The 14385-nt window shown below is 52.8% G+C and overlaps 1 protein-coding gene across 1 annotated transcript in view; it reads left to right on the forward strand.

The window, feature by feature from the left end:
* Positions 1-12147, forward strand: part of iglon5 (IgLON family member 5) — a 52052-nt gene extending 39905 nt beyond the window's left edge. The window contains exons 2-8 of the mRNA XM_023813061.2: positions 3582-3660; positions 4499-4731; positions 6118-6237; positions 8377-8508; positions 8629-8749; positions 9222-9373; positions 10114-12147. Coding sequence (XP_023668829.1) covers positions 3582-3660; positions 4499-4731; positions 6118-6237; positions 8377-8508; positions 8629-8749; positions 9222-9373; positions 10114-10211 — 935 coding nt within the window. The 3' untranslated portion in view covers positions 10212-12147. The remainder of the gene's footprint in view (positions 1-3581; positions 3661-4498; positions 4732-6117; positions 6238-8376; positions 8509-8628; positions 8750-9221; positions 9374-10113) is intronic.
* Positions 12148-14385: the final 2238 nt, after the last annotated feature.

The following is a 14385-nucleotide window of genomic DNA, read 5'->3' on the forward strand; positions in this document are numbered from 1 at the left end:
GCTTTGCTTTCCGGCAAGTTCTACCTTGTTTCCACAGCCAGACGTCCTGTCAGTAGGTAAAGCGACCGGAGCTGGTGTACAGTACGTACATACGTATAGGCACCTGGCAAGAAGTCCTACCAATACGACGGCCCCCATAGGGATCCGCGTCGCAGTATTTACAAGGTGAAATCCCACGCGGCTATAGCATCTGGTTAAAAAAAACCAGCATCTGCTCCAAACAGACTTGATAACCATTTTCCCGGCACTAAATATGCCTCTGCTTTGTTGAGACCCGCGATGATGGCAGATGTCACGCGATCCCCCCCCCCACGTGCGAGAGGAAATGCGCGTTGGTGCCGGTGACGGCGTTTCTCTTTAATATTCCTCTTCCAACAAAATCTTAATCACCTCGAGATTTCACATTCCAACTACACTTTGGTAGGGGGGGGTGGGGGGCGAACATCCGTCTCCAAAATCAGGTTTCTGTTCCGAAGCGGCCTGATTCAATCTCGAAAATCAATTCCGTCCGCTGGAAATTGGAGCCAGTGACTACAAATCAGACGCGACAGAGCGCTCACTTGAAAGGTACGTGTGTGGCACCGCTGCCCGGCTCCTCGCCTACCTGTGGAGCTGGCGCGATGGACGAGGCTGGCCCATCTCAGGTGGACACCTACCCAGATGTCCCTCGGGGCAGTGCAAATGGAAATGGGTTGCAGCCCCCCAGCAGTGAGAGACTTATCTTTACACGAACATTATTTTCACCTGTGTGTCTTAACGCCGCGGTGATCCCTCTGTGGCCAGCACTGTGAGCTGACTGGCTGTGTATCTGACGGGCGGTCTGCGCTATCGCTCCATCCGTGCTGGATGTAATATCGCGGGCAGCCCGGTGGGCTCGTGGCGGATGGCCGGCAGAGCGATGGTCGCCGTGGGGCTGTTCGGTGGAGGCAGAGCAACAGAATTAATGGGATCAGACAGGAGAGTAAAAGGATCTGTGTCCCGGTGAGGCATTAATCCCCACCCCAAGCGCCGAGCACCCGGGGGTCTGGGGCTATGAGAGCACCTGTACATGTCCGATTGGCACTCTTGGGGCAATAGTGTTCCCCGCCCTTCCTGCCCCCCTCTTCTTTTCCTCCTTTCTCTTTTCCCGGTATTTACCTCCTCCTTCTCATTGATCAGATCGCCGTTGAGTTTTCGATTCCTTTCACTGTCGAGGAACCCGAGATGATCAGATTGAAAGACATGCAGACTCTGTGACGTTTTTAATGGGGTTGGGGGGAGGGGGGCACTGGGGGAAAGGGGAGGGGTGAGAGGTTAAGCTCCACTGATGGTTTCAGCAGAGTGGGAAAGGATTCCTGATGATCCAGAGGCTTGCAGTGTGAGATGAGGGGGGGGGGGGGGGGTTACAGGGCAGGGGGAGATGTGAAGGTGATGTGGTGACCAGGGTAAGGTGACTTCGCAGCCTGTCTGTCTCGCAGTGATTAATGTCCTCTGGTGCAGGATGTGGCTACCAGCTGAAAGATCCTGAGAAGGTCAAACTCAGAAGCTCAGGGCTGCACAAAAGGCATGTCTGGGCCCCTGAAATACTGAACTCCCCCCCCCCCCTTTTCTGAATCAAAGAACCAGTGGACAAGAGAGCCAATCAGAGCCGGGGGGCGTGTCCTTTACCAAGCAGGACATACGGAAATCTCTCTCCGTCCGTGGCACAGTGACACCAAGGATGATCACAGGGGTGTGAAAATGAGGGCTGGCCTTCTGGACTGGTGACCTTCACGGCCCATCAGTTAACATACCTTCATGTCCGCAGGGTGCAGGGAGGGGTTACTTCGTTCCAGCATGTGTCGCACCCGTGGGCCACAGCCAAAGTTTTTCCGAACAAAGAACACAAATGTGTCTCCCAAGCAGCATCAAACTTTCTGCCACATCTCGTTAATGTATCACGGTGGCGCTCACCCCTGCCCGCCCTGGGGGGGGGGCAGCGTTGTGCTGATGTTGGCCAGCCAGGCTACGCTGCAGCAGACGCTGATATGATTATAGTTCTTTGCGAAAGCTTCGCTCTGGTGTGCTGCCTCTCACACACACATACGCTCACAGACACATTTGCTCACAGTCTTCTAGCTACTGCTTTGTCAGATGTGACGTAGTTTGAGGCGCAATAAAAAGAAGGACTCTTAATTTAGCAGAGCACCCCCAGTCACATGGCGCGCTGACTCATGGCTTTCTATCCGATGACGCGTCTCCGACACAGATCCTGCTCGGATCGGATGCCCGGCTGGTCCCCCCCTCCCCCCCCCGTCCCGCGTTAGACTCCCCCCCCCCACCTCGCTGAGGTCCTTGCAGGCCCGTCCTGACAGCCGCCTCCAAAGCTGCCCGTCCGGTAGATGGGGGGTTGGTGGGAGACCCAGCAGTGACACGGAGCAGTGCTTGGCTGACGGCACAAGGGCACAGATTGGCTCCTGGTGGAGAGCACCTGCTCCTCCGTGCCGCCGTTGGCACAGAGCGAGGGGGGCGTGTTCCTGGTCAATGCGTGTGCGAGGGGTGTGTGTGTGACAGTGCAGGATTATGTGTGTGTGTGAGGGTGTGGGATTCTCTGTGTGTGTGAGGGTGTGTGTTCTGTGTGTGTGTGAGGGTGTGTGTTCTGTGTGTGTGTGAGGGTGTGGGATTCTGTGTGTGTGTGAGGCTGTGGGTTCTGTGTGTGTGTCTGGGTGCGGGATTCTGTGTGTGTGTGTGTGTGTGAGGGTGCGGGATTCTGTGTGTGTGAGGCTGTGGGTTCTGTGTGTGTGTGAGGGTGCGGGATTCTGTGTGTGTGTCTGGGTGCAGGATTCTTTGTGTGTGTGAGGCTGTGGATTCTGTGTGTGTGTGTGAGGGTGCGGGATTCTGTGTGTGTCTGGGTGCGGGATCCTGTGTGTGTGTGAGGGTGTGGGATTCTGTGTTTGTCTGGGTGCGGGATCCTGTGTGTGTGTGAGGATGTGGGATTCTGTGTGTGTCTGGGTGCAGGATTCTGTGTGTGTGTGTGAGGGTGCGGGATTCTGTGTGTGTGTGTGAGGGTGTGGGATTCTGTGTGTGTGTGTGAGGGTGTGGGATTCTGTGTGTGTGTGTGAGGGTGCGGGATTCTGTGTGTGTGTCTGGGTGCAGGATTCTGTGTGTGTGTGAGGGTGCGGGATTCTGTGTGTGTGTGAGGGTGCGGGATCCTGTGTGTGTGAGGGTGTGACTCCACGTGTACATATGCGTTCGGTCTGTTTGCACACATGGGGGGGTGATCTGTACCCATCCCCCCTTCCCCACCGCTGTCCCTTCATTTCACGCTCTGCTGGCTCCCTGTGAATCCTCTTCCCCCAGCTCATTATCGGCGCTGTTCAGTGAGCGTGTGCAGGGGCGCACACCAGCCGGTGGGGGGAGGGGGGGGGCAGGGGGGCAGGCATCATTCAGATACACCGTGGGTCAGCTGTGCACCCTGTGTCTGTTTGCATTTTTACTGCATCACATCAACAACCAAGAAAATGGCAAGACACACCCCCCCACCCCCCGACAGGGACTGGAAGCACGCGTCAGACCTCTAAGTGTGTCGCTTTGACTCTGTTGTTCCTTCTCATCCTCCGCAGGGCTGAGCACGAGTGGCGCCGAATTCGGACACCTGCCGGATAACATCACGGTGAGCGAGGGGGAGAGCGTCATCCTGAGGTAGGCCCCAAACCAGCCACTCCTGACAGCCCCCTCCCAGACAGCTTCGTTAGCCTCTTCCCTATTAAACATTAATTTTGCTCCCGCTTAAGTATCGCCGTGTCGACCCCTGCTGTGATCGGCTGCATTTGCTGTCTGTCAAGTAGTCTGTTATTTAGCCCCCAACCAGGCACTGTGCCATCGCCGGGCCTGGCGTCACAGAGCTGTTCTCCTCCAAACAAGTGACACCCTGCCAAAAGCAGGCTCCGCCCCCCATCTTATGATTTCTTTGAACTCACCATGACTTGGCCTGCAGTAATAATGAGTGTTGTTGTGTGTAGTGCCGTCAGTGGTTCACTGGGGACCTCTAGTGGAGCAGATGGGTACTGCAGGAGGGTCGGACCCTCAGTTCACATGCACTTGAATGTGGTGGATGTGACGTGAATGAGCAAGCTAATCAGGGGCACCACTAGAGATTTTGGGCCTCATGAACGCGTATCATATTGGCCCCCCAACTCAGACCAATCCAATAATGTTAAAAATTTTTTGGGGCCCCTCATTCTAACTTCTCATCTTTCATGGCACCCCTGAAGCAAATCCAGCAAATTACCCCCCCCCCCTTCATGTAACCCCGGGGTCCTGTCCCCTGACATTTTTATCAGCTCTGAATGATGTCAGTCATTGAACAGTGACCTCATTGCCATAAATGCTGTGTAATTTAAGAAAAAAAACAGTCTCCCCTTCCCTGAAAATGTGGGGGGGGTAAACTACTCACATGGCAAACTACAGTATTTAAAGGATTCAGTGGCAGAATGAATGATGTGCCTCGTCTCCTTCCCCAACTGAAATCCTGCTCAAGGTGTAAAATCGACGATGAGGTCACCAAGAAGGCCTGGCTCAACCGCTCCAACATCCTGTTCACGGGGACGGACAAGTGGTCGCTGGACCCGCGTGTCTCCCTGGTGAACAGCAACGACAGCGACTTCTCCATCCAGATCAAGCGTGTGGCGGTGGCAGACGAAGGCCCATACACCTGCAGCTTCCAGGCCCGCAACCAGCCCCGCACCGCCCATGTCTACCTAATCGTCCAAGGTGAGGGGTGAGGGGGCCGTGGCCATGGGGATGCCCGTCATCAGCCAGACCCCCCCTCATTTTACTGACTATGGGGGCAGTTCCCCTCTGTAGTTTCATGGCAGTTGATCGATTGTGGTTAACATGGAATATTTCTAATGTTTTTCAAAATTTTATAAACATATTCTGGAAATCATGTCACGAGTCCTGGCTCTGTCCTATTTAAATATGCTACCTAGCACTGATCCTGGATCAGCTCTAGTCCTAACCACATTTTACAATGTTTTATGGTCAGTGTAAAAGCTACGAGGAGGCAGAAGACTCTGAGGTTGAGGAGACTGCAGAAGGTCGCGGTTGGGGGGGGTGTTTGATGCCGGGACACGATACACCGCCTGCCGAAATGAGTAATCGCTGGTGTAGGCCCCGGGTGGGGTCGATCGCCAAGGCAACAGCAGCGCCAGCAAGAGACCGGCTGCTGTTCACCGATGTGATTTATTGGTGTCCAACTGACTGCCTGATAAATTGGCCTGTGTGCGCATCGGCTGTCAGGGAGAGAGAAGATCACCTGTAATCTGGCAATCGATACCTCAGCATTATTCAGCATTACTACACGGAACCTGACCAAGAAAGGCATGCGGGCAGGAGAAAGTGAAATGGAGAAGGCGGCCATCTCTCTGTGTTGAGTAGCCCCACCAGACGGGATATCACAAGTGTGTGGTGTTTTTGTTCATATGACACACCGCTATGCACCAGCAAAAGCAAGTGCAGGATGGTCCCATAGAATTAGTACACGGCTTAGAAGAGGAGGTTTAAGAGAAATATCAACAGACAGGAGCGCCGATTGGAGTGTAAGACATGTCACATCAAATTTGGTCAACCAATAGGAAACCTTTGTAGGAGGGACTTGCGAGGAGGCAGATGAGGGAGGCACAGCTGAAGGGGAAAATTCTGTGCACTGACAGAGACACTCAGGGCCCAGGGGCTGTTTGCAGTTTGGCTTGAGATTCACCGCCAATGTCTGCTTTTAGGAAATTTGTAATGAGCAAGTAATGCTGTGCAAATTCTTCTCTCCCCATATTACTGTGGAGTACTGTTCTTAAAGTGATACCAAAAGGAATAGAGTTTTTTTTCTAAATAAAAGAGGATTATGGGAGGGAAAAAAGTTAATTGACTATTAAAATTCAAGTTATCTTTTTCTGTAATGGAAAATACATTATTCTGTGTCTGGAATGCTGAACTAAATAAATGACAGTGTAATTGTAATTTGGAGAAGGCCCAGGCTTTCCAGGTATCCGTGTCCTTTGCTCGCGGTATTAAGCACCTGAGAGTGACCTGTGCAGAGCAGGGGGCTCTCCAGGGTGACCTGGTCCACGGTGGTCATGGGTTTCTCGCTGTCCTGTGTTGCAGTGCCGGCCCGGATCGTGAACATTTCGGTGGATGTGACAGTCAACGAGGGCAGCAACGTGAACCTCTTTTGCCTGGCGGTTGGCCGGCCAGAACCCACGGTCACCTGGAAGGACTTCAAATGTGAGTGGTGACCCCCCCGGCCTGTAAAATTACACCGTCCGTGAAAATCCCCCGTCCCAGCTCCGGTGTCACTGAAACAGCACCAGTAATCTGGGTCATCGTTAGAACAGTAATTACAGTTGTGAAGACTGCGAATTACCATGAAACATGTAATAATTAAGCATTATCAGAAAACATCATAACATGACTGTTTGCTTTAATAACATGCACTCAGGCTCAGAGTACACCTATTGGGTTGCTTACTGGAACAATTACAGCATACTTTCTTTCTCTCAGGGTTATGGACTAATCTCGTAATACATCAAATGTCATGCTGACTCCCACAAGTCACCTGACACCAACGCTCTGCCCATTCTCACACTACTAATTCCACAGTGTATCTAATATCAATCCTCCATCTGCTGTCATGCAGTCTGATCACATAATGCACATGACACTCTTACACTGACTACTAATCCCACAGTGCATCTGCTGTCATACAGGCTAATCCCATAGTGAACACGACACTCGCACACTGACAACTAATCCCACAGTGCATCTGCTGTCATACAGGCTAATCCCATAGTGAACACGACACTCGCACACTGACAACTAATCCCACAGTGCATCTGCTCCCACGGTGACTGATCTCACAACACACTTGACACAAACACTCTACCCACTCTTACACTGACTAATAATCCCACAATGCACCAGACATTGTCATATGTTGAATAATCTCATCACATTTACTTATTTAGCTGGCACTTTTGTCCAAAGTGACATACAAGTGAGGATCATAGAGCAGGGTCAGGCAGTATCCCTGCAGCAATTGGGGTTAAGGACCTTGCTCAAGGGCCCAAGTGTGACATCACTCTGCTGGCCTACAGGATCCAAACCAACGACCTTCTGATCACAGTCAAAGAGTCCAAGAACCCAGAGCCACGCTTCGCCACCATAATGCGTCAGATGTCAACGCCCCATGCACTCTCACACAGACTAATCCCATAATGCACCTGGGAATAACAAGCCATCTTCATTTGCTCTGACGAATTTCAAAATGCACCCAATATCACTCCACCCACTATCGCACTGACTAATCCCACAATGCACCAGTTCTGCCCATAAGTACCCCCCCCCCATCCCATCCCACCGCGGGCGCATGCTTTATTGCGTGACCGTTCTGCAGTGCAGCACCGTCTGGATGCTCTCCAGTGCCGCCAGGGAGGGCTCTGTGATCCGTAACACTCCTGTGTTCTCATATTGCCGTAATGCCGGGATCCGAGGCTGTCAGCTGGCATTAGATTCTGATTGCTCCCCCCCCCCCCCCCCCCCCCCAACAGCGAGTCTGTGCTTCGGCAAAGAGGCCTGAACACACACTCTGACAGCCTGAACACCTAGTGTCCAGAAACAGGGAACCCCGGTGGCCGCTAGTCGCTCCCGGCGTGGACGGCAATGCAGGCGTGACCGCTGAAGCTGCCGGCTTTTCTGCGCTCGTTTCCCGGCTGACTAAGCCGTGTCCCCCCCCCCCCGTAGTGAGGGGGGGGGGAGTGTGTTTTCTGTCTGCTCCTCAGAGCTTTCCGGCTAATGAGATGAGTGATCGCCGCGCCGGTTTCTGTGTGCGCGTTAAGATTCCGCCCCCGTGTACCGCTGCGCCGGATCTACAGTACCATGTCGCTCCTGGGTGTCGCGCCATGGAGACCGCACACATGGCAGGTTGGCCCCAGGGATATGGTGGGCAGAGGATACCCTGGCAGTTTCAGGGCATCCGATGTTGGATACATAAAATTATATGCTAAATTTTGTCAAAGGGCCCAGAATTTTTAGCTATACCCCTGGGGTGAGCCCATCGTCCTCAAAGGAGATTAAGCTTCCCAGGTCCTACATAGCAGAGCTTGTCCCCCCCCCATGCCAGGGTCACGTGGCTGACCCTCGCGGCTCTGCACCGTGACTCAGAGCCTTGTTTGATGGATCATCTCCCTTTTTAAAGAGCACGGTGATACATCTTCAGTCTGACGATCTTTGAGGCATTGCACTACCCCCTGTCAGCCAATTGCATACCAGTGCTTCAGCGGCATAGTCCTCCACCTGATCCTGATTAGCCGATGGCACCATGACATCACAGATGGCCCCTCTGACCCGCCCCTGCCGTCTCTGTAGATGACCTGTTGAGTGAAGGCGAGTTCCTCGACATCACAGAGATCAAGCGGCACCAGGCGGAGGAGTTTGAGTGCATCACCAACAATGGCGTGGCCCCACCTGATACCCGCCGTGTCCGTGTTACCGTCAACTGTGAGTTCCTCCCAAAATGCACCATGGGGGGTGGGGGTGGTCACCAGCTGCTGATTGTGCTCTGATTGGGCTCTGGTCTTGCCAGGGTCTCGCTCCTCTGAAGCGTCTGTCCTCTTTCAGACCCGCCCATGATCACAGACGTGAAGAACATGCCGGCACAGCTGGGCAAGGCCGCCATCCTGCGCTGTGAGGCCATGGCAGTGCCCACTGCTACCTTCGAGTGGTACAGAGATGACCGCAGGTAGGCCCTTGGCACCGACTCTCTGGAAGACCCCACTGGCCCCTGCGGCCTCCCCCGCATACGCTTGGTTCTCTCGCTGTTGCTAAGTGGCACTCTCTGCCAGCCACCCCCCCCCCCCCCCCCCCCCGACCCGCCGCTCAGCTTTGAGAGTCTCGCTCTTTCCGCTGAGCAGTTCACACACCGCAGAGCCGGCCTGCTGGGTAGATGCCCTAAATATGCTTTGCAGTCAATGCACTTAACACATGCCATTTCCCTCTGTGGCATCGTGCCAGGTGTTTGACTTTATAGGTGTATTTTTTTTGTTTGGGGCCCCCGTTTTCCCGAGACCTTAGTGCTTACTGTCCCTGAACATCATCCGTATTGCGGTTGTGGCGCATGGCTTGCCTGCGTCTGCCAGGTCTGCAGGCATGCAGGTCGGCCCTGCACAGCTGTGTCTACCTCATGTGGCTTTGCCCCCCCCCCCCATCCCCAGGAGGGTGGAGAGTGGCAGCACCCTCCAGATCAAGAACGAGAAGACACGCTCCCTGCTGCTCTTCAACAATGTCACAGAGAAGCACTTTGGAAACTACACCTGCTACGCCTCCAACAGCCTGGGCTCTTCCAATGCCAGCATGCTTCTCTTCCGTGAGTAACTCACCCCCCCAGCTACCCCTGTACGCGATCCACATCGGTCCCCCCCTATTTTCTGCACTCCTCCTCCGTTCCTGCATGGTAATGCAGTGTCCCCCTCCCAACCAGTCCTCCCCCAATACAGTTTCCTAGTCTGTCCATCTCGCCCCCCCCCCGCCTCCCTTTTGTCCCGTTGCTCTAGCACCCTGGATCTCAACCAGCTGGCTCCTCTGGGGTCCCCTTTGAGGGCCTGGGAACTGGCAGCTACCCCCCATCCCCCGCTTTCCCACAGACCCCCTCTCCTCGCTCACATTGAATCCCCCCCCCCCCCCCCGCCATCTGAGACGAGTCCTCGATATTCTTCTCCGCGTGGCTCATTCCTCACCATCATCTCATAGAGCTGCGTCCACATGGCGGTTCCACGGCACTGCCGTTGTCTCCCGTATCTCCCAGATCTCCCTGTCCGTCCTCCTGCCTCTAATCTTCTGTCCTATCTCTGATGCAGCCCCATTGGCCGTCATCTGATAACTCCTCTGCCTATTCCTTGCTTTGCTGATTGTCCATCCCCAGGTGCTCCCTCACTCCTGCTCCTCCTCCTCTTCCATCACCCCCTCCATCCCTATTCCTCCCCTGCTGTCTGCTTGGCTGTTGTTCCTGCCCTTCTCTTTTGCTCTGACCCCTTCTTTTCTCCCTGTGTTTTTCCTTTCTCTGCCATTTGGCTCCCCCCCCCCCTTCACCTAACCCCCCCTCCGCAGGGCCGGGGGCTGTGTACAGCCGAGCCATGGGCGCTGTTGTGAGCTCTGGCCCGGGGGTGTGTCTCTGCCTCCTCCTGTCTCTCCTGCTGAAGATCTAGGGGGGGGGGCATTTTGGCCGGCAGAAGAAAGGAGTCTTTAACTACGAACCCATCACTGTGAACAAAAACGATATGCATTTTCCCAGGAGCCATCATCGCATCGCCAAGCCCCCCCTCCCACCCCAGTCACGTCCCCTGTGTCCAGTGTCACCACCCTACTCTGCTCCACCGGGCACTGTCTGTCCTCTCTGTAACCCACGAGGGTCGCTGCGATTATGTCACTCAGGACAAGTATGATGTCAGGGGTGTCCACAGTGGCGCTAATGATCACGGCGCATAAATATAACTCTAATTGGCGGGCGACGATTTGTGTGTGAAATAACCGCGATGCCAGTATTGACGAGTGCTAAGCCCCTGTAATGACAGCAAATTTGTGTGGGAGTCGCAGGGGAGTCCCATCCACACGCTGGCCCAGAACGCGCGGCGTACACTGGCGGGATGGTGCAGACCTTAACACTGATGATAAGGGCAAAGGCCATAACGTTAGCGGAAGTCCAGTAGTGATTGTGACGTCCGGATCAAATGGCACCTACGTTGTCCCTGCCCCTCTCCCCTCCTTTTTTACCCCTCTAAATTTGGACCTCAGAGCCATGTGAGAAATACTCCCCACCAACACCGCCAGAAACGTCCCCACCATATGCCTCCACCCACCCCCCCCCCCATTTGTAACTCTTTGTTCCTCCTGCCTTGTCTGTTCTCATTGTAAATATTCAATATGGAGGCTATCCATGACCCAGTGGTCAATAAAACTACGTTACCCAGAATACTCTCTGTCTCCGAATCACCAGGAGGGCACCGCCCCCCTGCATTGAATGCTCATTCCCCTTGTCGCTTGTTGATAGCATGTACTGGTTAGAAATGTTCCTGTCGTGAGCCATCCGGCCGCCTTGCGCTGCACTGTGTCAGGTGTTCTCTGCTTAATCGCTCTTATTTCTGGTGTTAATAATGACGATGTTAATGAGTATTTGAATAAATATGATATTAATCCCACGTGACAAACCGTGACAGAGCCGACTACGAGCTGTGTGTGGATATATTTTGTATCTTGCTCTGGGAAAAGCACGTTCATTTAGCCAAAAGGAGCTGTAAAAAGTTTTCAAGGTGGCGTACCCTGATTTGCCCCACGACGATCTGTTTAAAGAATCTGAAGCGGATCTCAGATGGCTTTCTTCTTCCAAAAAAAAAGAAGCAATCAGTCAGCCATTGTTTGTTTTCTACGGTGTGTACATAGAGACGTGAGTCGCGTTGTCCGTGTGACGTGGATTCATCACAGTTCATGTTGTTCGTGTGTTTTTTTTTTTTAGCGAAACCCGAGAATAATCAAAACGGCGCAGCTCGCCACCATGTTAGCACCGAGGGGTTAGATAAAGGCTTCGCTCAGCATGGGCTATGGAGCGGGGGGAGGGATGCACATCTCCTCCCTCCAGGCGACGAGGGACCGGAGTCGTAAATCACGCGCGGCCCGGCTGTCGGTGGGAGTCTCCGAAGGACAAACCGTCCTGCCGCGGTACTTTTCCTGCACGGGCGGGGTGCGGCGTAGGGTCCCCCACAATCCAGTTACGCGGCCCCCTGTAAGCGGCGGCGAGGGCGGCAGCGCTCCGGTCACAGCGCGGTGTGTCTATGCAAAATTTGAGTTGGGAATGCCGCGCCGGGAGCAGTAGCGTCTCCACGATGACCGGCGCCGCACGACCCCACGCAAAGCAGCAATAACCTCCATCACGTGTGCTGTCATGCTGATGGTGGGGTCCTGGATTTCAGCAGGGCTGCCGTAATGAGACGGCGCGGTTCTGTTTTTACCCCGGACCGGGCCGGCCGCGCCAAGCTTTCGGGCCGCTCTGTCAGTATCTTGTCGGCCGTCGGCCTACTTGGTGTCGAGTGAATGAGCCCCAGGGTGCGTCGTGTACCCGTAACGAGGCCATCCTGCAGACTGGTGAAACTGTGCACGGGCCAAATGCTGGTGAAAAATCCAAGCACAAGAGCAGGTCACGTGGTCAATGCTGTCTCTCTGTCCCTCTCCTCCTCCACCCTCTTCCTACCCCCTTGTCAGCATCATGTTCACATCCCCGCCACGTGGCATATTTACATATGTATGTACATATTCTTTCATCAAAGAAGAAAAAAGAATACTAAAGGAGAACAAAATGTCATGATTCTCAATGTGGTTAAAATACAGCATGTTAATGTTTGTTCTGGATGGATTTTCAAAAAAAAAAAAAAAGAATATTGTGTGTGGGTTGGGCACTGTGGGGTGGGGTGGGGTGTGGGTGGGAGTGGGACAGCATTTTTAGCCCCCCAGAGGAAAACTGAGGGAGGGGATGCAGAGGCGTGTATTTGTCAACACGGTCTGAATTAATGTTTTATGCGTTCCCCAACCAAGAGGCGGGCACAGTGTGTTGGAGGCGGGCCAAGGGGGGGACACACAGACACTGGGAGGTGGGGCTTAGGGTGGGGTGAGATCGGCATCCAATGTCATTCTCCCCCGCCAGCATCACAAATCGGAGCATGGAGGGCGAGTGTTTCCCCGAGGCAGATGGGGCATCGCTGGTCAGAGAGCGAAAACAACAGTAAATCGAAGTCCTTCCAGGTATCTCCACTGAGGCAGCAACTCTGAGGTCAGATTATTCCCAGCTGATCACATATCACTTCTGTACCGCTACCTAAAAGCCATGGTGACGCTATGTACGCTCAAGATGATTATGGAAGCGTTTTGGGCTTGTGCGTTCATGACAGAGCAGTCTCTCTTCATGTGGCTTGAAAATCCGCCGTCAATTACATCTCTTGGTCCCTGAAGGCAATCACTGCACCGGCTTGATTATGTCCTGCTCCAAGTTTTGCTCATTATGCAGCTGCCTGTTCCGTGATTGTTGACGTGGAATAGGAGATTAAGGATAGATGATAGGCCGATGATTGCGGGAAGGGCTTTGATTGGTGGAAGCCAGCTGTAGCTATGCAGGAAGGCCACCAGGGGGCAGTGCTGAGTCATTCTGCACTCTTTTCACAATGCTATAAATGGCATTTCTTAGTTTGATATAATTATGTACATAACGAATCAGTAAATAAAGTCTGTATTATTTTATTTATATATGAGATTATTTAATTGAAAAATATTTTCATGAAAACTATTTGAATATCAGAAATATTTTTAAGGGGATATTTGGAAAATGTGCTTAGTTAGCTTAGTTAATAATTTAGTTAGCTTTTTTAAACTTTGTGTTTGTTCCCTTGGCTGCAGCGGCCACCTGAAGGCCGACTCGCTCTTCTCTGGCTTTTAAGAAAAGGCTTCTCCTGGAGATTCAGCAGTGGCTATGCAGCGAATCGATATGCTCCACAAGGGCTCAGAAGCCAAAGCGATCCGTAGCATGAGTTTTCGTTTTTAGGTGAAATTACATCATGTGTAGCCCATATCTGGGAGTTCCTGAATCTTATCCCAACAGAAAATGTAGTTTCTGGCCTTCAAAGCTGAAGTGAAGATTAGATTTTTGTTCTTAATTTTTGCCTGCTGCAAGAATGTTAGGTGTTGGTTCACCTGAAATTTCACGGCAAAGCCCTCAACTAATGGAGAATTGATAGTTTCTGATTTCATGTGCTTTGACAATGTCAATACCTCCCGATACCATGGATCAAGCGGCTATAGTGTGACAAACAGCGACGCCCTTTAAGGAGAGAGGCAGCAAGGATGTCTGAGGCGAGACCGGCAGACCAGAACCGCATGCCCAGAAGCCTCAGAAGAGGTGCCATTTATCGATGACCCCCAGATCGCATCGCAGGGACAGTGGAGAGAAACAAGGCAGCGGGCATGTTTTTCTCAAAAGCTAAAACAGAAACGAGAGCTGTGGGTGTGAGCATGAGTCCAGATGAAACAGTCTGCACGCAGGCGGCCATGTTGATGCTTTCGCTTTCGGTAGGTTCTCTTAGATAAGCGCAGATAAACTGAAAAGGGGTGATGATTGCATGGACAATTCTTTTTTTCAATATGGATGCAATAATCACTTATAGATTTAACATAACTAGTTAGATATGGAGCAAAATGTAGGTAGATAGGCGGTAGATAGATAGATAGATAGATAGATAGATAGATCAGTCGCAATGCACTGCCGTAACTGCAGCCTGTCATCTCGGTCCTCATGGACCACAGCTGTCTCTGGTTCCTTGATCGCTCTCGACCCGAAGCAGA

The sequence above is a fragment of the Paramormyrops kingsleyae genome, chromosome 9 (genome assembly GCF_048594095.1).
Source record: "Paramormyrops kingsleyae isolate MSU_618 chromosome 9, PKINGS_0.4, whole genome shotgun sequence".
Classification (NCBI taxonomy): Eukaryota; Metazoa; Chordata; class Actinopteri; order Osteoglossiformes; family Mormyridae; genus Paramormyrops; species Paramormyrops kingsleyae.